This window comes from Mizuhopecten yessoensis, unplaced genomic scaffold, assembly GCF_002113885.1.
Source record: "Mizuhopecten yessoensis strain PY_sf001 unplaced genomic scaffold, ASM211388v2 scaffold7015, whole genome shotgun sequence".
NCBI lineage: Eukaryota > Metazoa > Mollusca > Bivalvia > Pectinida > Pectinidae > Mizuhopecten > Mizuhopecten yessoensis.
In genome coordinates this window covers 147,053-173,914 of record NW_018406838.1, presented here as the reverse complement: position 1 = coordinate 173,914, position 26,862 = coordinate 147,053, and the positions used below count along the sequence as shown (strand labels likewise).

The 26,862-nt window shown below is 35.4% G+C and overlaps 2 protein-coding genes across 8 annotated transcripts in view; one reads left to right on the top strand and one right to left on the bottom strand.

Annotated features, from left to right (window-relative positions):
- Positions 1–1,731: 1,731 nt before the first annotated feature.
- On the bottom strand, positions 1,732–13,940 carry LOC110452965 (protein FAM69B-like). 3 transcript variants are annotated; one of them, XM_021501744.1, is made up of 7 exons: positions 13,634–13,940; positions 13,209–13,320; positions 10,394–10,506; positions 8,487–8,627; positions 6,912–7,019; positions 5,825–6,061; positions 1,732–2,926 (listed from the first exon to the last, which is right to left on the bottom strand). In XM_021501744.1, the coding sequence occupies exons 3-7, from the start codon at positions 10,502–10,504 to the stop codon at positions 2,168–2,170; spliced, it is 1,356 nt and encodes a 451-aa protein (XP_021357419.1). In that variant the 5' UTR covers positions 10,505–10,506; positions 13,209–13,320; positions 13,634–13,940; the 3' UTR covers positions 1,732–2,167. The 3 variants fall into 3 exon arrangements, with proteins under 3 accessions (XP_021357419.1, XP_021357421.1, XP_021357418.1); XM_021501746.1 differs by lacking the exon at positions 13,209–13,320 and adding an exon at positions 10,842–10,962; XM_021501743.1 differs by lacking the exon at positions 13,209–13,320.
- Positions 13,941–18,369: 4,429 nt separating this feature from the next.
- The window catches only part of LOC110452957, a 125,384-nt gene continuing 116,891 nt past the window's right edge, over positions 18,370–26,862 (top strand). For 4 of the 5 annotated variants that reach the window (XM_021501729.1, XM_021501722.1, XM_021501728.1 and 1 more), the window contains exon 1: positions 18,370–18,433. The gene's annotated coding sequence lies outside the window, so the exon portion shown is untranslated. Of the gene's footprint in view, positions 18,434–25,654; positions 25,764–26,862 lie in introns of those variants that run through there. The other variant, XM_021501723.1, reaches the window with a different exon arrangement.

Below are 26,862 nucleotides of genomic sequence, written 5' to 3'. Positions count from 1 at the left end.
GTCATAATTCATACAGAGTTTGGAAATTATTGCAGAATCTAAAAATCTGAGTATTATATTTACATTCAACTTTCTAGACATATGTATATGAAAATAAATTAATGAAAAAAAAAGACCTGTTTTTGTATATTTTAAATAATTGAATTAGAACCTGTAAGGTTAAATAGCAGAGGGTAACACACCTTTAAAAATATTGGACCTAGAGCTTGTTTAGGGTAAGTTTTTGAGACCAACATTCTGGATACAATTGTGTACATGAATTGGTATATTTATGCCATAAAAACGGTAACAATCTTGATTTATGCAAATCCTGGACAACAAATATGTCATGATTTTTTTACAAACAGGAGTTATAAAAATTACGGCCAGTAATTGTGTAATTTGTAACTCAAGGATTATTCTTAAACCAATATTGTTACTTTCATTGTAAATCACAGACTGCCACAATTTATCTAAATCATGGACCTTCATTAGGACCATCACCATTTATATCGTGTTTAGTCACTAGCTATGTAAATCACTGACAATCACGATAATAATCAAAGAACATCACTATGTAAATCATTTACCTTCACTATCAATATAAATCATGGACTAACACTATTTATATAAATCATAGACAGTCATCATTTATATAAATCATAGACAGTCATCATTTATATAAATGATGACTGTCTATGATTTATATAAATGATGTCTGTCTATGATTTATATAAATAGTGTTAGTCCATGATTTACCTTCACTATCAATATAAATCATGGACTAACTCTATTTATATAAATCATAGACAGTCACCATTTATATAAATCATAGACAGTCATTATTGATATAAATCATAGACAGTCATCATTTATATAAATCATGTACTGTCACTATTTATATAAATCATAGACCGTCATCATTTATATAAACCATAGACAGTGATCATTTATATAAATCATAGACAGTCATTATTGATATAAATCAGAGACAGTCATCATTTATATAAATCATAGACAGTCATCTTTTATATAAATCATATATATAAATCATAGACAGTCATCATTTATATAAATCATAGACAGTCATTATTGATATAATATTTATTTATATAAATCATGGACTGTCACTATTTATATAAATCATAGACCGTCATCATTTATATAAACCATAGACAGTGATCATTTATATAAATCATGGACTGTCACTATTTATATAGATCATAGACCGTCATAATTTATATAAATGATCACTGCCTATGATTTATATAAAAGATGACTTTCTATGATTTATATAGATAGTGACAGTCCATTATTTATATAAATCATATATATAAATCATAGACAGTGATCATTTATATAAATCATGGACTCTCACTATTTATATAAATCAAAGACCGTCATCATTTATATTGATCATAGACAGTCATTATTGATATAATATTTATTTATATAACTCATGGACTGTCACTATCTATATAAATCATAGACAGTAATCACTTATATAAATCATGGACTGTCACTATTTATATAAATCATAGACAGTCATTATTTATAAAAATAATAGACAGTCATTATTGATATAAATCCTAAACAGTCATTATTTATATAAATAATAGACAGTCATTATTTATATAAATCATGGACTGTCACTATTTATATAAATCATAGATCGTCATTATTTATATATAACATAGACCGTCATCATTTGTATAAATCATGAACTGTCAATATTTATATAAATCATAGACAGTCATCATTTATATAAATCATAGACGGTCACTATTGATATACATCATAAACAGTCACTACTTATATAAATCATGGACTGTCACTATTTATATAATCATAGACCATCACTGTTAATATAAATCATAGACCATCACTATTTATATAAATCATAGACAGTCACTGTTTATATAATCATAGACCATTATTATTTATATAAATCATAGACCATCACTGTTTATATAATCAAAGACCATCATTTTTTATATAAATTATAGACCATCATTGTTTATATAATCATAGACCATCATTATTTATATAAATTATAGACCGTCACTTTTTATATAAATCATGGACTGTCACTGTTTACTATAAATCATCAGTTGCTACTATTCATATAAATTATTGACATTACTATCTATGTAAATCACAGACCACCACTATTTCTGTATATAATCAGCTAGCTAGGTCTACTCTTTTTCTTGGGTAGATCCAGCCAGTTGACTGGTTTGCTCTTGATTTGGTCCCATAGAAACTTTGACAGTTCGTCCAGCAGAAGGTTATAGCGTACAATATGTGCAGGGTCCTTGTCCTGGGAGTTGGTCAGGGCCAAACACTGGGAGAGCAGCACCTTCAGAGCAGTCTTCACCTCCTTTGGTGCATCAAATACCAGGTACTCCTCTACAATCTTACACATGTGTACCAGTGTGGGCTGTTTCAGTACACCTGTACACGTCCCTGATGTTGTATCACACTCTGTCATACAGTCACCATGGAAACAATCCCCGTCTCTAGAGCATGGGTGACCCTTGACCTCCAGGTCAAAATGGTTCTGTGACACTATGTCATCAAAGTAGGTCAACCTAGCCTCAAATCGATCAGTGTAGCCAAAATTTGTTGACTCTACATTGCACATATGGAATTGAACATTTACTCGCTCTGATAAAGACGCTACATTTTCCAACAACCCAACAGCTATGTTGACTCTCTTGTCCCACTTAGGAAGACTCCAGCGGTAGGTATTGGAAAATATCCTATCAAGAAAGCCTTTATTCATTTTGTCATAGAGTGCTGGAGTGAAGGCTTTGTCGTAGGTATAAAGCGAGCCACATGTGGCATTTATTACTGGGAATGTTGCATCGCCTTGGAACAGGAAGAGGATAAAAAACTCATGAATATGGATCAGTTCCCAGATGGAGCTCGCCTCACCCAAGTTCAGCTGAAATATAGTACATGTATAACAATTTACAATTATCATACAATACTTATTGCAGTGATGAAAACTTCTATATGTAAATCTTCATGAATCATAGAACAGTTCTAAATTGAAAGTTCTACAGTAACAATTCTATAAAGATGAAATATTAGCAAGAGGCCAAAAGGGCCTGTATTACTTACCTGAATATTTAAGCAATTCTGGCAAAATAGGTTCATTAAAAGTGATATTGCAATTATTTGCCAACATTTGGCTCTGGTTCACACGATGCCTCAAAGCAAATCTGGTTAAAATTTGTATGTGCGTGCCCATTGTTATAGGGTTGGGATCACTATTGTTTCAAAGAAATGACTTAGGAATAAGTCCCAAAGGGTGAGGCCAGATCCATGAGCTAATCCTGCTAGCGATGGACTTCTATCATGCTTGAATAAACATATATAGAGTCTGATACCATTTTTAAGTTGCAGTACTGGTCTACTGAAAATGTCCCAAGTATCATGACTCCTGACCTTAAGATTCTGCATATAATATTGTTTTAATTTTCAACATTTTTCACACAAGTTGAAATTAAGTCCAGGTTATTTACATGAACAAAACTTCATAGCACGTCCCTATCCCAGCTGCATATTGGCCTAATATCAGGACCAAATGCTTTTTGCCACTTCAGAAGATGATTCTTAAAATATTTTACCCATTATAACCTATGTTAACTGTTTAATTTGGCCAGTGCTCAAATTTGACCTTTGAACAAAACACAAAAGTAGAAGATGGCAGCCATGGCAACCTTCTTGGAAAAACAAGAAAAATAACAACACTTTGTCAGGACCATGTAGTAAATATTCATATACAGTCGAACCTCGTTATCTCCAAGTTGACGGGGTCGTGGAAAAACTTCCGAGTTATACGAGTATTCAAGTTATGCGGGTTAATATATATACTAGCAGTGGTTGATTTGTATTAATAGTGAATGCTTATAATCAATTGATGGATGATATACATAATCAATAGAATAAATAAAATGTATTGTTATTTTACAATAAACACGCTTACAAAAATAGAGTAAGTTACTTCCGAAAAACATACTTTCGTTTAACGCGATCAAAACGGTTGGCCATATTGTGAATTTGTTATGAAATATGGACGTGCCTAGTGATTAAATGCTGTTTTTGGCTAGTCTTAGCAAAGTTGTTCAAGGTCTGCATTTGTATTTGCAGGTCCGTCAAGTTTTACCGCTGTAGTGTTACATTTAAAATCAAACTATCCCGCTGTCTCCGACCTCGTACTATACAATGCGGAAATGGAATTGTGCAAGTCTTAAACAAATCACTGTAATGGAGCGTACGCATAGTTGATTCTTTAAATGAAAGCACACACAAACAGATTCTATCGTACATGTAACATATTGATTCATTAAAGCCAAATGTGACACCTGACACCTCCTCAACTCGATGTAATCAACAGCAATTATCATATTGTTCTTAAAATCTCTCGATTGACTTTCAAAGCCATACTGGCTCCTGTAAAAACATGAACTCCTGAAGCTGTCCTAGGTTGTGATTTTAACTGTGGAACACTTTTATGCATGACCACGCTTTGTGACCAATTTTCTGGTTTGGACTGTCGTCAATTTAGGTGTACAAATCATTAAAGGAACTTGCAGTAATTACAGAATACTGTTGATCAACATTGATGAAGTTTGTTTTCTATTATGAACAACATGGTTTTGACAGTACGCACACTTCACAGTCTTAAGCTTTATCGTAAATTATTTTTACCAATTTCATGCTGGTCTACTCACGAAAGATGTTCATAAAAGAACGGAATGGCGAGATGCCGTAGTTTTGAGTTTTATTTGTATCAAAGATTAAATAAGTGATGAAATGAAATTCGAACACTATTAAGTAGAAAATGTTTTGATGGTGGATTTACGCTGTTGAAACCAATATCTAACTTCGAGGTATCCAAGTTTTTCAAGTTTTCAGGTTTCGAATTATCTGAGTTTTATTTGTAACAGGAAAGAGAATAGTGTGCTTCCACCGGGGATCGAACTCTCGATCTCCAGGTTCCTAGTGGGATGCTCTACCACTGAGCTAAAGGGAAATTCCCCCTAGCTCGAAGCTAGAAGGCGACCTTAATCCTATGTAAATTGAACCCTGCCACACTACTCCCCCCTTTTTAAATGTGTTCGCCCTCGAACACCACAACCCAGGTTCTAACTCCCTGTCACTACAGAGAGGGCCACGGACACCATTTGTAACAGGAAAGAGAATAGTGTGCTTCCACCGGGGATCGTACCCTTGATCTCCAGGGTTCTAGTCGGACGCTCTACCACTGAGCTAAAGGGAAACTCCCCCTAGCTCGAAGCTAGAAGGCGACATTAATCCTATGTACAATTGAACCCTGCTACATATTTATTAAGATAAAGAAGAGATTTGACCTGGACAGGAGAAATACTTCAAGATAAACGGGGTCTTCGAGTTACGAGAGTTTGAGATAATGATGAGGTTCAACTTTATAATGAAATTGAAATCCCTTTGGTAGAACTGGAGTTGACATTCAAAATAGTTTTTTAACACAGGCAGTGGCAGCTATCTTGGACAACTGACCAACCTTACAAATGACAGCATTTTGTCAGAACCATGTACTGAACATCCTGTAATGTTTCATTGAAACTGCTTCAGCAGAACTTCAGTTTAAGCTCGAAATAGATTTTCAAAATGGGGCCATCTAAGATATCTGACTGACCAGAGAAATAACAGCCTTGCCAGGACAAGGTGCTGAACATTTCTATTATGTTCCTTTGAAAACCCTTTAAGAGAACTGGAGTTTAAGCTCACAATATAATTTCAACATGGCAGCCGTGGCCACCAAGAGTGATGTCTGGTGGTGTGAAATACTGACCTTGCCATCATGACTTGCATCAGCAAAGTTGTAGAGGCGCTCAATCAGTCCAGTCACATCAATGGGGCCCAATTTGGCAGTAATGAAGCGCTCCAGTAGGTGATGGAAATCATCATTAGTTAATTGGCCCTCCAAGGGGCGCAAATGGAATGGAAGATCAAAATTATCATTCTCCACTGCAGTGCCATCTGGGGGAAGAACCCTGAACTTTGCAATGGATTTTTTTGAATGGAATGTCTGAAAAGGAAAGTATTGGTTAAAAGATAATCATTAATTTATTTCAATGATTAATATTAAACACAGATTTTTTGAAATTTCAACTTTTAAAACCAGTTTCTTCAGTTCATAAATGTGCAGCTTATTTTCACAGATTTTATGTATTCAGTTTACAGTGATTCATTTTCCCCCCAAAACAATTTTGCAATCATTTTAGTAAAATAGCGAAGCAAATAATAACAAATGCCTCATTGGGCCCGCATCACTTACCTTGATTTTGAAGAAAACAAGGTAAATATTCTCATTAATAGCAACATTGCAATTATTTTCTCTTTTTAGACCCCCTGGAAAGCTACACTCTTCCTTGCCACAACAATTGCCAATGATGCATGTTTGTTGTGACCCATATGTATGTGTATATCATTGGAGTGGGATCTCAATTTTCAGTTTTAGTTTTATGACCTGAGGACTAAGTCCCAAAGGCAAGGACAGACCCATAGCTAATCTTGGTAGCATGATTGTTCTTGTCTCTTCATGCTCACCAAACACATATACAGTGGTGATCTCGACAGTTTCTCAGTTTCGACCCATGGGCTAATTCCCATGGATTCAGCAGGTTTCTTGGGGTTGATACACCCAGCAATGGTATATATTATTATATGGTTAGAATCTCAACCATTTTCATGCTATAATCCTGGGCTAAGTCCCTTGGGGCAATGTCAATCCTGGTAGCACAAATGTTTTCATCTTTTCATGCCAAGCAAGTAGCTGTATTGTTTGGGGATCTCAAATATTCTAAAGTTATATCACAAGGACTCGTTGTTCCAAGGGGAGCTAAAAATGAAGTTTTAGTCAATACATGTATACCTACCATAATATCACCCGACTTGGAAATACATTTTGGTAAAATGAATGTTTTGGATACACACAAGTCATAGCACAGCATACCAGAGACATATCCACGCTCAAAGTCTTCACACTGACAAACAGAAAGTAAGAAGGTCAACATATTTAAACTGCATTTTAATGAACATATACAACATGCAGTATATACAGTATAACCAGGTCTATTACATGATATACAAATATGTGATTTAGATATCTGTGTAACTTTAATCTGTATACAAACAGTCTTGTATATGCTTACTGACTAGTTCCTGCGTAGATTACTCTGAATCATCAGCTGTGGTGTTACATTGACTCACTCACTATTTCTCTCTGGTGGATGTGTAATATGTTCTGTTTTAATAATCCAATCTGAATCAATTGATATGTAACTTACCAGTTGATGTGCAACTTAAACTGACGTCAATTTCTGTGTAGTTCCTTCCTCATATGCTGTAGAATATTCTAACTCAGTTTTCATGTAACTAATATTCTGACTCCCCAGTTGTTGTGCACTTTATTCTGACTCCCCAGTTGTTGTGTACTTTATTCTGATTCACCAGGGCTGCCTTCGACTCTCAACTCTCGTGTAAGGGTTGGGTTATTTATAGTAACGCCAAACTCGCCGCCAGTCGAATGCTTTACTCTCGAGTTAATATGGCGGCAAAAGTTTTATTATTTCATGTGCTGGATGAAATTTTGGCTGCTGACGAAGTTATATGGTGCATACAGCACCAAAACCTCGCAATTTTACTTCACCGTAAGAAGATCCACATGAGGGAGCAGGTGCCAAGAATTGGGATGTTTGCAGAGACACCTGTGCCTCGTTATTTCATTGATGATTTTAAGACACACTTTAGACTACAAAGAGAAACTTTTGAGAAAATACTTGAAATAGTTGGACCAAGTCTCATCAGTGATCACGGTGGTGGTGGTACGGGGCAAGTTGAGCCTTAGAAAATGTTACTTGCATTCAAATGGTAAATGAGTAACCAAGAAAGTTTGAGGGAAGTTTCCAATTTGTTCCAACTCATCACATTACAAAATTATCTAAACTCATATGTCGCATTCCTTTCCTTCGTCCGCCATCTTAACTCCTGCCAAACTCTCCGAAATCGAGAGTTCCTTATACGACCTTCACCTTTCGTCTGAAATCTATTTTTAGTACACTCGATTAAGAACCCTGCACGTTTGACTGCCTGAGTTATAAATCTGATAACTTGAGAGTTGCGAGTCGAAGGCAGCCCAGTTGTGTAATTTATTCTGACTCACCAGTTGTTGTGTACTACATATTCTGACTCACCAGTTGTTGTGTACTTTATTCTGACTCACCAGTTGTTGTGTACTTTATTCTGACTCACCAGTTATTGTGTACTTTATTCTTGCTCACTCGTTGTGTACTTTATTCTGACTCACCAGTTGTTGTGTACTTTATTCTGACTCACCAGTTGTTGTGTACTTTTTTCTGACTCGCCAGTTGTTGTGTACTTTATTCTGACTCACCAGTTGTTGTGTACTTTATTCTGACTCGCCACTTGTTGTGTACTTTATTCTGACTCACCAGTTGTTGTGTGGCAGTAGCAGTCTCACAAGGATCCTTCAGCACAAACCACACACCGAGGAGAAAAACGAACACCAGGAAGGCAAACCCTACCAACAGTTTCCAAAGGTCCCGCTCGCACACCCACACCACTGCTGCCAGCTGAAAAGGACTATCTACAGAATTTGCTCTGCACAGTGACCCAATTTACAATACCAACTATAACAGGTTGGGCACAACGGCTCATATGAGTAATAATCCTGCATTTGGGTAACAGTTACCCATTTGAGTAACAATTTTATTACTGAAATGGGGAATAAAGTGAAATAAAAACCACACAAAGTTCTTTTAAACACTTGGAGCAAAAAAGGGCGTCATTCTGTCAACTAAATCAAATAAATAACACAATACAATTGCAGGATTATTACCCATATGCACCGTTGTGCCCAACCTGTATAAGGGAGCACATATACATACTCTTCATTTGATACTAACGGTAGATCAAATGAAAAAGAACATTTTTGTAACAAAGATATAAGACATTCCATTGTTAAAATTGAAATAAAATAAAGTTTAAGATATCAACTAAGGAAAGGAAACTCAAGAAGTGGCTCAACGCACTACACATTAATTTGTAACTTTTTTAAGCTATTACTTATTGATGTTAGGAGTACACAAGTATGATTTCATGAATGAGCCAATCACCTAGTTACAGTAAAACCTCAATATGATATCCTCGTGTTATTTAAACTTTGCCTATGCCAAAATATTTAGAGATCTTCACAATTCTTGCATATATCTCCTTCAATGTATCACTGAACCACTTTATAATGCCAATGAACAAATGGTGGCACATAAACAAGGTTTGATAGTAGTCGAAGACTAATGGTATGACATCCACAATGGTGAGTTACCATACAGTAAGTACCACAGGTATTACTTTTAATAAACATCAAACATTACATTTCTCATCAAGTCTGCTGATTCACACAGTTTTATGTAGAGCAAACTGAACAAAAGAAACGGAACAAACAAATATTAAAATGAGTACATCTCCTTCAAAAAATACCATATTACCAGCTATCCTTACTTAAAACGAAGTGACTCAATTTAAATGTTTTCAAAGACATGTATATATATACACAATACATATAATTACATATGAAAACAACAATAAACAAGGGTACCGCGAAAGCAGAACAAAATATGCAGGTCATACCATGAATGAGCAGTTGTTTGTATGGCTGTACATAAAGAGCCATATCTCCATTAATTACAGTTGAACAATGGTGGCTATCAAACTTATCTAAGCTATCAAGGTAATGAATCTAACTATGAAGTTTGAAGTTAATCCATAAAAAAATCTTGAGCGGACACTGTTTGGGCAAATGAATAAAGGGCCATAACTCCGTAAATTACGGCCCGATAATTATGATTATCAAACTTGTCTGAGCTACTATGGTAAAGAACCTTCCTATGAAGTTTTAAAGCTAATCCTTAGACAACTTCTTGAGATATTGAGCGGACACTGTTTGGGCAAATGAATAAAGGGCAATTACTCCGTAAATTACTGTCCGATAATTGCGATTATGAAACTTGTTCGAGCTTTCATGGCAATGAAGCTAATCCATTGAAAACTACTGGAGATAGCGACTTGACATCGTTTGTGCTAATATAAATTAACTTAAATATGAACTGAGTGTATCATAGTAAAAGCATGTATTATTCTTTTTTATCTGACTTTGCCAACATATACAATAATGCGTATACACAAAAGACTATGTACGTTAAACAGAGACCTAAAGTCAATCTTTCTGCAATACACAAGTTCTGTACAAGACATTCAAAGTATAGTTATGATTACAGGTTTGTCTCTCTTATGACCATGTACATGATTTTTCAGGGATGTTATACATTTTAATTTTTACCAGTTTGCTCAAGTAATAGGATATCCGTTGACACCAGTCTGACAGTCTACATCCAATGTTTAGCCGCCATGAAGTCCTCCGAAGGCATCCAGGCCTCAACAAAATCCTCATTCCTGCAATACACACATAAAACTTAGGCTTTTACATAAATAGTTATGTATACGCTATGTACTTATCATTATGAATATTGGCTAACTTCTTGTAGCCAAAACATGTTGTACCTAGCAACCTGTACTGGATTTCTGGAGACTGTGTTCACTTATTTAGGTGAAGGAATGTTGGATTATTCTACTAGGCACATATCAATTCTCAATGGTGGCAATATAACAAGGTTTTGCTGTACCTGAACATGTTGTACATTTCAAAAGAAGAGATGACCAGACAACGTGAAATAGTAAACAGCATATTGATGGTGGTGACCGATTCAACACTGCACAAGCAAACTTGCCCAAAAACTTTAACCAAGTCCAATTAACCAGTTTTAGCCCCTAAAATGGCTTCCCCTCAGTGAAGTGGGATGCTGACGCTGCGGTGTCTACATTAGCCCCCTTATTCTCCGAATAGGCGAGCTAAAAATTAGAGGTATATGGCAATTTCAGTCCTGAAAAATCACAAGAAAAAAGTCAACAACCTTGGGTTGTTAATAACATTGCATGTATAAATATGAAAAATCTACAAAATTTTGAAAGATCATACCAGAGTCCTCAATATAATGCATCAACTTTTACAGTTTATTAACAAATTAAGACTAAAACTTTGGTAAATATTCAATATAATCAATGAATTGTATCGGCATCATCTGAAACACAATATAACGTTTTTTCATTAAACTGTAAAAAAAAAATGGATAAGAGTCTGCCAAAGTTTGAGGTATAACAATTTTGTCATTGGCCTGTAAAATCCCCTGATCTATCCCAAACCAAATAAAGAACAATTAGGATGTTCTTGGAATGAGCTTACGACATCAGCTGATAAGGAATTAAGACCTCCAACTTGCAGTAGTATCTACAGGAATTCATTCAAGAGTGGAACAACATCCCAACTTACAACATCCCACGTTACACCAGCTCAATGCGGTGGTGTTGCAATACAGTGATCATAACTAATGGGAATTCTTGATGTTTTGTTCATACTTTTTTGTAAAGAAGAAAATTGCTGAAGAATCTGAAATTAAATTCAGCAACACAATGGTCACAAAAAGGGAACAAAGTACAAATATGAAATTTCAGTCCAAGTGCAGAAAATCTTAAAAAATATCAACAATCGAAATGTCTTCTATAATAACTGAAACATCTCAGTACTGAAATGACCAAGCTACAAAACATCTGTACCTCTCTAGTGGTGGCCATACACACTACTAAGTGCATCAGTTTAACCTACAGACATAACCCAACCGGTTCATCAATGTCCCAAAATATCACTGAACCATTAGAAATTGTTTTGAACAGATAATACATGTATTCCAATAGCAGACATAACAGTTAATCATTTGGTAACAAATTTAGCATATTTTAACAAAGCAAGACACAACTGCATCCATTACAACTCTTGTCACCTTTTCTTTATCAGTTTATATTAAGTTTTCCTAAGCATATTCTATATATGTAGTGGGACTAGAAAGGGTCAATCTTCTGTCACCAAGTACATGTAGCTCAATCAGGAGTGTCCGTCTAGAGTTCGATGAGTCCCAGTTTAGAATCCTGGTCTGGCGGTGCATTTTTCCTCTCCTGTTACATTGGTGCCTTTGACCAACCCTTGTTTCAAGCATTGGGTGTATGCTTGGCAAGGGGGAACCCTAACCTGGATTGTAAATAGTGATGTCTTCTGTGGCAAGGACTTAGGAAAAAGAGACATGAATGTATTTGGACTGGACTTGGTCGATCATTGGCTCCTACATATCTCAATTGGTGGAGCATCTGTATCAAGTTAGGAAGGTCTGACAACTGTATCAGGTTGCCCCGGGTCGATTTGCACCAAGTTATTTCACCTTAAAAAAAAAATTGGTGGATTTATTTTAGTACTTTTTAGTTGTGTATGGCTAATACACTGTGAACCACTGGAGGCACACAGATCCATAAACAGAGCTGTCATGTTCTACTTATGTAACAGGAAATATGCCACACTACTCCCCCCTTTTTAAATGTATTTGCCCTCGAACACCACAACCCAGGTTCTAACTCCCTGTCACCACATGAACCCGAACCCACGATCCCTAAGTTCCTAGTCAGACGCTCTGTCATTGAGCTTAAGGGAAATTCTAGCTCAAAGGCAACCGTAATCTTATATACAATTAAAATCTGCCACACTTACCAATCACTAATCAGGTTGGGGAAAACCACCAACTTGCATATAATACGCATATTATACGCCAGTTGGAGTATGGATTTGTTACTAAAAATAAACCAAATCGCTTTAATAGTAACTTTTGCAAGATAATATTAAAAATTGCATTAATTTACGACAAGGTAAATAATATTTTGCTAAAAGATGTTTACTGAAAGTGTTGGCTACTTAGAAACTTGATGCAACTTTACCGGAAGTATTGCATCTATGTTTGGTACCCACATGCAAATAAAGTTTATTTTTGCATTTGTATTATGTTTCATGACTGAATAAATGCGACTTGGACAAACAATTTGAAAAAGTTAAGATTAAAATGATTTTGGCTATTTTTAGTAACAAATCCATACCCCTATTGCCGTATAATAGGCGAGTTTGCGTATCATACGCAAGTTAGTGGTTTTCCCCGACCTGCTATACCAGAGCTGCATTAGTTACCAAACTCGGACAAATAACCACCAGAGTAGTAACCTACACGTTTTCCTTTCTTCCCCGGACCATCATCACATGAACTCCATACCGTCAGGAGTAAGGGACCACCAAACAGAAGACCGTATCCGAGTCGCCCTAACCTCCTCAGGCACGACCTTAACAAGGGAAGTAAACACAGCCTGATAAACGAAGTTTTAATTGTAAATACCGGAATATTTGCATTGTAAATAGCTCGATTTTGAAGATGTGTATCCTCCATGCGCCAGAATATAATCACTAAATAATGAGTCCAGTCCTACCAGGAAGAAGAAGAAGACAACGTTCTGGCCATTCAGTCATTGACTGTACAGTAACTTAGTGTGCCAGATGGTCGTCTGCTAGCGTCACGGTCTGAGGTTAAGAACTATCAATAGCATGTTCTCCCGAGTAAGAAAATTGAAAATTATATTTAATATTGTGTATACCTACTTTTGCAATTGTCATGGATACACTGACAAGTATTTTACACTTGACGACGGGATGGCAGCGAGCACACCATGTTTTGGTCATTTTACCCGGAAATGAAGAGGAGACTACTCCAATAAATTATGTGGCCTCTCGGAACTTTCCGTTAGCGGAAAGTGCCGATGGTTCCCGACTGCTCCCGGCCAATCAAAAACAGGATGGATTACATACCGAAGTTTCCATTCTCACTGTCCTTCAAAAAATCTATGCGAAGTTGAGCGGAAGGAAATTAAAGCAAAACGCAATTAATATCATATTAAATGATGAAACCTCTAAGTACTTCTCCGCACGAACTAATATTTGTACACCGGTGTCGAGAGTGGTTTAGGATTGTTTACACGGGTTTTCACTGAACTTTGTCCTTAAGAGTTACATAAAAATTGCATTCTGCATTGATATTATAATGCACGATAGCATTTAACCACGGACTTAGAAAGCAAATATAACGGTTATTCCGTGATTTAACAATGTCTAGGTCAGAGTGACCAGAGACGTCACGTATATATATATATATAAACTGGCTTGAAAAAAAATGTCTCTGGTGTGACCAATCGGAGATTTTCGGATATTTTTATGAAGACTTTCTAGACAAACGAAATCGAATGTGTTTTTATTCTCGCAAACTGGTTACAGTGTAGAGAATTATATACATATATATATAGTACAGTTTACATATAAATCATGGTGTTAATGGCCAGTGTTAATTCGCTCAATTATGTGCTTAAGGAATTTTATAAGTGAAATTAGTTCTTCATTATTGACATAATTAAATAATGTATTAAACTTTAAAGTACTAGGACTTTCAAAATAGTATCTCGACATAAATTTTCTTCTGTTTTGCACTATCTGGTGGTCATTACAGTTAAATAAATAATGATATTCGTCTCCAATTTCATTTAGGTCACAAAACATACATTTTCTATCTTCTCTTGGAATGTTATTCCATCTACCACATTCAATAGGAAATTTTACATTACAAATTCTAAATTTACAATAAACATTTGCTAGTCTTGGAGGGAGATCTAGCAGGTATTTTTCTAATACTAAGTCATTTTTAAAAATTCTGTAATTGGTCCCTTTAGATGAATTGAAAACATCGCTTCTCCAATTATTAATGAATTTATCTTTTAGTATATGGAAAACTGTATTATTCAACCATTGGGTACTTTGGAATTCTTGACTTTCAAATATATTTATTAAATTACATTCATCAAGGATATTTTTAATACAATTCAACCATTGAGTATTATAGTTTATAATAATTTTATACATTTTATTACTTAACTTATTAGGTATTGGTTCTAACAATTTGGCCCAAAATCCAATCATTCTAACTTTGATATTTATACTCAGAGGAAATCTTCCTAATTCCCCATAAATCATGAAATTGGGTGTCGATGTTTTCACCTGAAGAATATGTTTACAGAATTTTAAATGTAAACGTTCTAAAAGTTTGTAATCACAAAAAACCCAGACTTCACAACCATACAACATGACAGGCTTGATAGCTTTATCGAAAATATCTAATTTACAGTCAATTGATAGATTATGGTTTCTGCATTTAGCAATAGCACCATACATTGCTCTAAGGCCCTTATCGTATAATTGTCTAATATTTAACTGCGTGAAACCATTTTGAGTAAAATGAACACCAAGATATTTGAAATTTTTCACAATTTCTACTTCATTTCTGTTATAAGTAAAACGTATATTTTGGGATACTCTCCCTCTGCCAAATATCATCACTTTTGTTTTATCGATATTTACTTTAAGATGCCACAATTTTGAATAATCATAAAACACATTAAGTTGTTTTTGTAAATCTTCTGGGGTGTCTGCTAACAAAATAGTGTCGTCAGCATATAACATTACATACAACTTGAGATATATTTGTAACTCATTCTCAAGTTTTCCCGCCAAATTTGATAGGCCTGTACAATCATTAGATTCTAAAAACATTTCAAGGTCATTTAGATACAATGAAAATAAAAATGGAGAAAGATTTTCACCCTGCCTAACCCCGGAATTACAGGTGAAGATATCGGAGAATGTTCCATCTTTCATAACTTTAGCCTTAATTCCATTGTACATATTAACAATAACTTTAAAACATTTTCCATCTACATTATTTGTTATTAATTTATTCCACAACCCTATTCTCCAGACACTGTCGAACGCTTTCTCAAAATCTATGAAAGCACAATACATACGGTTTTTGAATTGTTTTGAAAGTTGAATTAAAGAGTATAAAGAAAATATATGATCTATAGTAGAATGTTGCCTACGAAAACCTGCTTGGTTTTCAAGTATAAGTTCGACATTGTCTGCATATGTATTTAGACGCTCATTAATTACAGCTGTAAATAGTTTACCTAGGCAACTGACCAGTGTGATTGGTCTATAGTTTTTAGCGTCATACATATCACCTTTATTTTTAAACACGGGGATAATATTACCCATAAGCCATGCTTCTGGTACATTACCAGAATCAAGTATATAGTTAAACATTTTAACATATAATGGAAGCATTATGTCAGTAGTTGATTTGATATATTCATTACATACTAAATCATCACCAACAGCCTTATTAGATTTCAATCTATTGACACATTTCAAAATTTCACTTGGAGTAATTGGACCATTTATAAAGGTATTAGTTTCAAGGTTAGACAACTCTTTGAGTTCATCAAGGGACAGTATATGATTGTCATCACCATCAAAATCATTATTGAAACTTTTGCTAAAAAAGTCAAAAAGATCATCGATATTTGCCTTACATGTGTTTTTCTTTGGAGCACCCTTATTTATTATTTTCCAATATTCTTTCGGATTTCTAGTCCTCAGATTTTTTAATTTGCTTTTAATCTGAGTTTTATGATTCTTGACAGCAGTGCTCAGTGTTTTATGATATTTACGCTCCTTATCATATAAGTCCTCTTTTAAACTTATTTCCCCATACCTTTTATAAAATCTTTTGGCTTTTCTGTAATTTTGTCGAGCAGATTTACATTCTTTGGTAAACCATGGTTTTTTAAAATTGAAATTATTTTTAGTGCGGTTATTGGGTTGGGTATTTCCAAAAGCATGTTTGGCAGCACCGATGAAAATTTCACATAATTTATGTACAGTGTCATTAATAAAATCCAAATTTACAACATTCTCAGTGTCATCCATACCATCAATAATGCTATCTATATATAGTTTTCTATCAGCCACATGTTTTACAAAAATATCTTTCGAATCAGTATTCCATCTCTTTGGTCTTGATAAAAACCTCTGACCTTCAGAATCAACAGTATCACCATTGTTATTTAAGTGTACATTTTGATTAATACATAGACAAATGTGAATTGGGCAATGTACATCAGACAATAAAGAAGAGAATTCTTGTATCGAAAAATCTTCTACTAATTTAATAAATTCAAAATTACCTATACAATAATCTACAACACTTGCATTTTTACAGGTTGGTTTACCTATACCTCTATCTTCTCCCATGCGTCCGTTTAAAATATAAATATTACAGACGGAAAGCTTGATAATGTTGCGGTTGACCGGCTGAGGTGTGACCTTGACAGAGGGCCGTGTCCCCTCGTGTAAAATAATTAGTTTCAACCAGAGACGTATATATAATTTATATGTCTCTGTTCCAACCAATTGTATTACATATATATAACGTCATTGAAATCATGTGGGATTGGACGTCACAAAAATTACCACAACCACGGAATTAGGCTATCTAAGCCCGTGCCACAACTCGGCAACATCCTCCCCCGATTACATTATTTCAAATCACATAAATTAGAGTATATATACATTTAAAAATTTAAAAACACACGTGTCTGTCTCTAGTGTAATAGATATATGTGTCCGTTACACGTCTGTCCTTGGTATTGATGTGCGTATTGATGTGCGTACCGTCAAGTTTGCATATCTACCGATCTTTCAAAATTCAGGAAATTACAAAACGCCAGGACTAACATAATTTAAAGGCAGTGGTTTAGCTGTTAAATTGAAAGCAACAATACTAGCTCCCTAGTCAGTCTAATGTCAGCTGTAGACCACTAACACGCATGTCAATTTAGCCATAAATGCTGTAAACAATTATCTTTCTTTTCTCTTGTCTTTCCATAAGTTGCTTGAATCATATATTGCTTTATTATCAAATAATCATATTTTAATTAGCAATCAAAAGAGAAGAGGATTTTCTTTACAGAAATTAAAATATGCATTGTGCACATAGACTCTATACATGTATATATCATCAGTAGATTGCTATATAAAATAGAAGTCCGTGCATCTTACGTAACATACTATAACCTAAGCTTTTGCCATACTATTTCATTATGTTCATATATATATATATATATCTGCCAAGCTTACGAATGACTGCAATAGTGTCAACACATAATAATTGCACAAATATAATCATAGAAAGCTGTCGGCAAAATTTTAAAAGACCTTGTGTATTTTTAATCCTAAATCGTGGTAATTTCTACAAATTATAATAAAATTACACCGGTCTTCTCTGAGTTACAACCAGTACAGTCTTTGTTCCCTCGTTAGATTGGTATATCTCCCTGTCTCAATAGCTAACGATACATATGTTTTCTTAATGTCGGGCGTAAGCGGCCCACTCAGGCTCCTCACAAGTAATCGTTATCTACAACATCTGTCACGTGACAAGCGGCTTTTATTACTGCCAGTGACCAGGTGAGACGGAGGACCAGGTTTACCTGTGGACGACTGATGCTGTACCGTCAGGTAAGTCTAATGTGGACCTGTCATACTGACAACCAGCCATGTTAATTTACACAGAGTGCACCGCGTACCCCTAACGATGCACGTGCGTGATCATGAGTGAATACCCTACTAAAACTAAAATAACTATTGTTACCAAAGTGTATAATAATTGTTACAAAACTGAATATAACTAGTGTTGTTAAACCAAACTTAACTATTGGTATAGAGCTGAGCACTATCACTGTTCTTAACAAAAAGTGTTAAAAATGATATTTTAATATACAGGTAAACTGTCTTTTATGATGTCAGAATATGGTACTGATGTAGATATATACCAGGTTATTGTGACATCAGAATATGGTACTGGTGTAGATATATATCTGTCTATTGTGACATCAGAGTATGGTACGGGTGTAGATATATACCTGTCTAATGTGACATCAGAGTATGGTACTGGAGTAGATATATACCTGTCTATTGTGACATTAGAGTATGGTATTGGTGTAGATATATTCCTGTCTATTGTGACATCAGAGTATGGTCCTGGTGTAGATATATACCTGTCTGTAGATATATACCAGGTTATTGTGACATCATAATATGGTACTGGTGTAGATATATATATGTCTATTGTGACATCAGAGTATGGTTTTGGTGTAGATATATACCTGTCTATTGTGACATCAGAATATGGTTCTGATGTAGATATATACATGTACCTGTCTATTGTGACATCAGAGTATGGTACTGGTGTAGATATATTCCTGTCTATTGTGACATCAGAGTATGGTACTGGTGTAGATATATACCTGTCTATTGTGACATCAGAATATGGTACTGGTGTAGATATATACCTGTCTATTGTGACATCAGAATATGGTACTGGTGTAGATATATACCTGTCTATTGTGACATCAGAATATGGTACTGGTGTAGATATATACCTGTCTATTGTGACATCAGAATATGGTACTGGTGTAGATATATACCTGTCTATTGTGACATCAGAATATGGTACTGGTGTAGATATATACCTGTCTATTGTGACATCAGAATATGGTACTGGTGTAGATATATACCTGTCTATTGTGACATCAGAATATGGTACTGGTGTAGATATATACCTGTCTATTGTGACATCAGAATATGGTACTGGTGTAGATATATACCTGTCTATTGTGACATCAGAATATGGTACTGGTGTAGATATATACCTGTCTATTGTGACATCAGAATATGGTACTGGTGTAGATATATACCTGTCTATTGTGACATCAGAATATGGTACTGGTGTAGATATATACCTGTCTATTGTGACATCAGAATATGGTACTGGTGTAGATATATACCTGTCTATTGTGACATCAGAATATGGTACTGGTGTAGATATATACCTGTCTATTGTGACATCAGAATATGGTACTGGTGTAGATATATACCTGTCTATTGTGACATCAGAATATGGTACTGGTGTAGATATATACCTGTCTATTGTGACATCAGAATATGGTACTGGTGTAGATATATACCTGTCTATTGTGACATCAGAATATGGTACTGGTGTAGATATATACCTGTCTATTGTGACATCAGAATATGGTACTGGTGTAGATATATACCTGTCTATTGTGACATCAGAATATGGTACTGGTGTAGATATATACCTGTCTATTGTGACATCAGAATATGGTACTGGTGTAGATATATACCTGTCTATTGTGACATCAGAATATGGTACTGGTGTAGATATATACCTGTCTATTGTGACATCAGAATATGGTACTGGTGTAGATATATACCTGTCTATTGTGACATCAGAATATGGTACTGGTGTAGATATATACCTGTCTATTGTGACATCAGAATATGGTACTGGTGTAGATATATACCTGTCTATTGTGACATCAGAATATGGTACTGGTGTAGATATATACCTGTCTATTGTGACATCAGAATATGGTACTGGTGTAGATATATACCTGTCTATTGTGACATCAGAATATGGTACTGGTGTAGATATATACCTGTCTATTGTGACATCAGAATATGGTACTGGTGTAGATATATACCTGTCTATTGTGACATCAGAATATGGTACTGGTGTAGATATATACCTGTCTATTGTGACATCAGAATATGGTACTGGTGTAGATATATACCTGTCTATTGTGACATCAGAATATGGTACTGGTGTAGATATATACCTGTCTATTGTGACATCAGAATATGGTACTGGTGTAGATATATACCTGTCTATTGTGACATCAGAATATGGTACTGGTGTAGATATATACCTGTCTATTGTGACATCAGAATATGGTACTGGTGTAGATATATACCTGTCTATTGTGACATCAGAATATGGTACTGGTGTAGATATATACCTGTCTATTGTGACATCAGAATATGGTACTGGTGTAGATATATACCTGTCTATTGTGACATCAGAATATGGTACTGGTGTAGATATATACCTGTCTATTGTGACATCAGAATATGGTACTGGTGTAGATATATACCTGTCTATTGTGACATCAGAATATGGTACTGGTGTAGATATATACCTGTCTATTGTGACATCAGAATATGGTACTGGTGTAGATATATACCTGTCTATTGTGACATCAGAATATGGTACTGGTGTAGATATATACCTGTCTATTGTGACATCAGAATATGGTACTGGTGTAGATATATACCTGTCTATTGTGACATCAGAATATGGTACTGGTGTAGATATATACCTGTCTATTGTGACATCAGAATATGGTACTGGTGTAGATATATACCTGTCTATTGTGACATCAGAATATGGTACTGGTGTAGATATATACCTGTCTATTGTGACATCAGAATATGGTACTGGTGTAGATATATACCTGTCTATTGTGACATCAGAATATGGTACTGGTGTAGATATATACCTGTCTATTGTGACATCAGAATATGGTACTGGTGTAGATATATACCTGTCTATTGTGACATCAGAATATGGTACTGGTGTAGATATATACCTGTCTATTGTGACATCAGAATATGGTACTGGTGTAGATATATACCTGTCTATTGTGACATCAGAATATGGTACTGGTGTAGATATATACCTGTCTATTGTGACATCAGAATATGGTACTGGTGTAGATATATACCTGTCTATTGTGACATCAGAATATGGTACTGGTGTAGATATATACCTGTCTATTGTGACATCAGAATATGGTACTGGTGTAGATATATACCTGTCTATTGTGACATCAGAATATGGTACTGGTGTAGATATATACCTGTCTATTGTGACATCAGAATATGGTACTGGTGTAGATATATACCTGTCTATTGTGACATCAGAATATGGTACTGGTGTAGATATATACCTGTCTATTGTGACATCAGAATATGGTACTGGTGTAGATATATACCTGTCTATTGTGACATCAGAATATGGTACTGGTGTAGATATATACCTGTCTATTGTGACATCAGAATATGGTACTGGTGTAGATATATACCTGTCTATTGTGACATCAGAATATGGTACTGGTGTAGATATATACCTGTCTATTGTGACATCAGAATATGGTACTGGTGTAGATATATACCTGTCTATTGTGACATCAGAATATGGTACTGGTGTAGATATATACCTGTCTATTGTGACATCAGAATATGGTACTGGTGTAGATATATACCTGTCTATTGTGACATCAGAATATGGTACTGGTGTAGATATATACCTGTCTATTGTGACATCAGAATATGGTACTGGTGTAGATATATACCTGTCTATTGTGACATCAGAATATGGTACTGGTGTAGATATATACCTGTCTATTGTGACATCAGAGTATGGTACTGGTGTAGATATATATCTGTCTAATGTGACATCAGAGCATGGTACTGTTGTAGATATATACCTGTCTATTGTGACATCAGAGTATGGTACTGGTATAGATATATACCTGTCTATTGTGACACCAGAGTATGGTACTGGTGTAGATATAAATCTGTCTAATGTGACATCAGAGGATGGTACTGGTGTAGATATATCCCTGTCTATTGTGCCATCAGAGTATGGTACTGGTATAGATATATACCTGTCTATTGTGACACCAGAGTATGGTACTGGTATAGATATATACCTGTCTAATGTGACATCGGAGTATGGTACTGGTGTAGATATATACCTGTCTATTGTGATATCAGAACTTGTTGTCAGTTGTATGGGTAATTGTTTACAGTCTTGGACATGTATGATGAGGTTGATCTAAACATGTCTGAGGGGGTCCTAATAATGAATCTTGTCAATGGCAATGCTTTATTCCAGGTGAACTTGTAATGAGAGTGAAAGGCATAAAAACATTGTATGGGGATATGTAATGTACAGCAAATTATATTTGGTTATTAATTTGTTCCAGCACCATTCTGTTTATGACAGGAAGACACAGGTAGACACCGATAGACACAGGTAGACACCGGTAGACACCGGTAGACACAGGTAGACACAGGTAAACACAGGTTGATTGACATTGGAGTTATTTGAGTGTGGATGAATACCAAGGTTGACTGCACATGTGTAATGTTGGGTATTGCCTCAGGAAACAATAGTGTGGGTGGATGGATCAACACAAGGTCACAGTGTCGGAACATGTAGGATGTTATTAAACATGTAAGGATGCCTTTTGAACACACTGAAAACTGGAGAAGGTAGGCATTTAAAACAGGAAGGGGAAGGTAGCCACAGAGCAATACCAGGGATATAATAGTTACATTGGTATTTTGTACTGGGATCAAAGATAATTGATTCAAAGGTATTTTGTATTTGGATCACAGATAATTGATTCAAAGGTATTTTGAATTTGGATCACAGATAATTGATTCAAAGGTATTTTGTATTTGGATCACAGATAATTGATTTAAAGGTATTTTGTATTTGGATCACAGATAATTGATTCAAATGTATTTTGTATTTGGATCACAGACAATTGATTCAAAGGTATTTTGTATTTGGATCAAAGATAATTGATTCAAAGGTATTTTGTACTGGGATTACAGATAATTGATTCAAATGTATTTTGTATTTGGATCACAGATAATTGATTCAAAGGTATTTTGTATTTGGATCACAGATAATTGATTCAAAGGTATTTTGTATTTGGATCACAGATAATTGATTCAAAGGTATTTTGTATTTGGATCACAGATAATTGATTCAAAGGTATTTTGTATTTGGATCACAGATAATTGATTCAAAGGTATTTTGTATTTGGATCACAGATAATTGATTCAAAGGTATTTTGTATTTGGATCACAGATAATTGATTCAAAGGTATTTTGTATTTGGATCACAGATAATTGATTCAAAGGTATTTTGTATTTGGATCACAGATAATTGATTCAAAGGTATTTTGTATTTGGATCACAGATAATTGATTCAAAGGTATTTTGTATTTGGATCACAGATAATTGATTCAAAGGTATTTTGAATTTGGATCACAGATAATTGATTCAAAGGTATTTTGTATTTGGATCACAGATAATTGATTTAAAGGTATTTTGTATTTGGATCACAGATAATTGATTCAAAGGTATTTTGTATTTGGATCAAAGATAATTGATTCAAAGGTATTTTGTACTGGGATCACAGATAATTGATTCAAAGGCATTTTATACCGGATCACAGATAATTGCTACAGTGGTATTTTATACCGGGATCACAGATAATTGCTACAGTGGTATTATATACTGGGATCACAGATGATTGATATAGTGGTATTTTATACTGGGATCACAGATAGTTGCTACAGTGGGATTTTATACCGGGATCACAGATAATTGCTACAGTGGAATTTTATCCCGGGATCACAGATAATTGCTACAGTGGTATTTTATCCCGGGATCACAGATAATTGCTACAGTGTTATTATATACTGGGATCACAGATGATTGATATAGTGGTATTTTATACTGGGATCACAGATAGTTGCTACAGTGGTATTTTATACCGGGATCACAGATAATTGCTACAGTGGTATTATATACTGGGATCACAGATGATTGATATAATGGTATTTTATACTGGGATCACAGATAATTGCTACAGTGGTATTTTATACCGGGATCACAGATAATTGCTACAGTGGTATTATATACTGGGATCACAGATGATTGATATAGTGGTATTTTATACCGGGATCACAGATAATTGCTACAGTGGTATTTTATACCGGGATCACAGATAATTGCTACAGTGGTATTTTATACCGGGATCACAGATAATTGCTACAGTGGTATTTTATACCGGGATCACAGATAATTGCTACAGTGGTATTTTATACCGGGATCACAGATAATTGCTACAGTGGTATTTTATACCGGGATCACAGATAATTGCTACAGTGGTATTTTATACCGGGATCACAGATAATTGCTACAGTGGTATTTTATACCGGGATCACAGATAATTGCTACAGTGGTATTTTATACCGGGATCACAGATAATTGCTACAGTGGTATTTTATACCGGGATCACAGATAATTGCTACAGTGGTATTGTGTACTGGGATCACAGATAATTGCTACAGTGGTATTGTGTACTGTGATATCATTGTAATATAACCCCTCATGGACAGTGTAAATCACTTATTCTATGATCTAAAGACTAAATCTGTTTTGACGTTTTCAGATTCATGAAGCAAATGTTATCCAAAAGTATTTTAAATCATCACTTTCTGTCCAGTTGTTATTTTTATTAGGATCTGAAATTAATGTTCTAAGATTTGAATAGACCATTTCAAACTTATATTTATTATTCATCAAATAGATGGCGGCAACAAGATTTGAAAATATGATATCTATAATTCTTTCACGGTCCTGAACAGTGCTCTGATATTTTTAGATTCATTAGAAATCTGAGATTACCTTTCTGTCTTTTGTTTAGTTCAGATATTTCTTACTATTTCTCAATTCCATCAGATAAATGTTAACCAATATTTTACAAATATATATTTCCCTTACCAAGTCTTGTAAAATTATTTTGGTCAGTATGACACCTCAGATGACCATCAGTGTCTCAAGTTAGTGGAAACTTTACAGCTTCTTGTCTAGTTTAGATAAAAGAAATATGTACTTAATACAGGCCCGATGGGCCTTTTGCCACCTTTTGGGTCACTTATCTTGTGCTATATACCAGACACCTGTGTTTTACTCATCTTCTTATCTCACTTTATTTACATGGAATAAATGGCGACTGTGATTTTGCGCACTAAAAATAACTGTGGAAGGATGTGTCAACTAGCTTGGGTTATGCACTCATAATCCAAGTGTTTTTAACCTCAAGCATGTTAATTTATTGGTAAGTGTGGAGGGATGTGTCACACAGGATCAGGCTCTGGTCACAATCCCAGTGTATGTCACCTCAGGTATGTAAGTGTTCAGGTAATTGTTTAGGGATGTGTCATACAGGATCAGACTCTGATCACAATCCCAGTGTATGTCACCTCAGGTATGTTAGTGTCCAGGTAAGTGTGGAGGGATGTGTCATACAGGATCAAGCACTGGTCACAATCCCAGGTGTATGTCACCTCAGGTATGTTAGTGTCCAGGTAAGTGTGGACGGATGTGTCACATAGGATCAGGCTCTGGTCACAATCCCAGTGTATGTCACCTGAGGTATGTTCTTGTCCAGGTAATTGTTTAGGGATGTGTCATACAGGATCAGGCTCTGGTCACAATCCCAGGTGTATGTCGCCTCAGGTATGTTAGAGTCCAGGTAAGTGTGGACGGATGTGTCACACAGGATCAGGCTCTGGTAACAATCCCAGTGTATGTCACCTGAGGTATGTTATTGTCCAAGTAATTGTTTAGGGATGTGTCAAACAGGATCAGGCTCTGGTCACAATCCCAGTGTATGTCACCTCAGGTATGTTAGTGTCCAGGTAAGTGTGGAGGAATGTGTCACAGAGGATCAGGCTCTGGTCACAATCCCAGGTGTATGTCACCTCAGGTATGTTAGTGTCCAGGTAAGTGTGGACAGATGTGTCACACTGGATCAGGCTCTGGTCACAATCCCAGTGTATGTCAGGTCAGATATGTTAGTGTCCGGGTAAGTGTGGAGGGATGTGTCACACAGGATCAGCCCTTGGTCACAATCCCAGTGTATGTCACCTCAGGTATGTTAGTGTCCAGGTAAGTGTGGAGGAATGTGTCACAGAGGATCAGGCTCTGGTCACAATCCCAGGTGTATGTCACCTCAGGTATGTTAGAGTCCAGGTAAGTGTGGACGGATGTGTCACACAGGATCAGACACTGGTCACAATCCCAGGTGTATGTCACCTCAGGTATGTTAGTGTCAAGGTAAGTGTGGTCGGATGTGTCACACAGGATCAGGCTCTGGTCACAATCCCAGGTGTATGTCACCTCAGGTATGTTAGTGTCCAGGTAAGTGTGGACAG

Bases quoted from the DNA above. Each gene is read 5' to 3' on its own strand.
- LOC110452965 (XM_021501744.1), bottom strand. From the start codon at position 10,504: ATGAGGATTTTGTTGAGGCCTGGATGCCTTCGGAGGACTTCATGGCGG. The intron at 7,020-8,486 runs GTGAGTCAGAAT...TCTGTTTGTCAG, and splicing joins CTACTGCCACACAACAACTG to TGTGAAGACTTTGAGCGTGG. The intron at 6,062-6,911 runs GTAGGTATACAT...TTTCCTTTTCAG, and splicing joins CCAAGTCGGGTGATATTATG to ACATTCCATTCAAAAAAATC.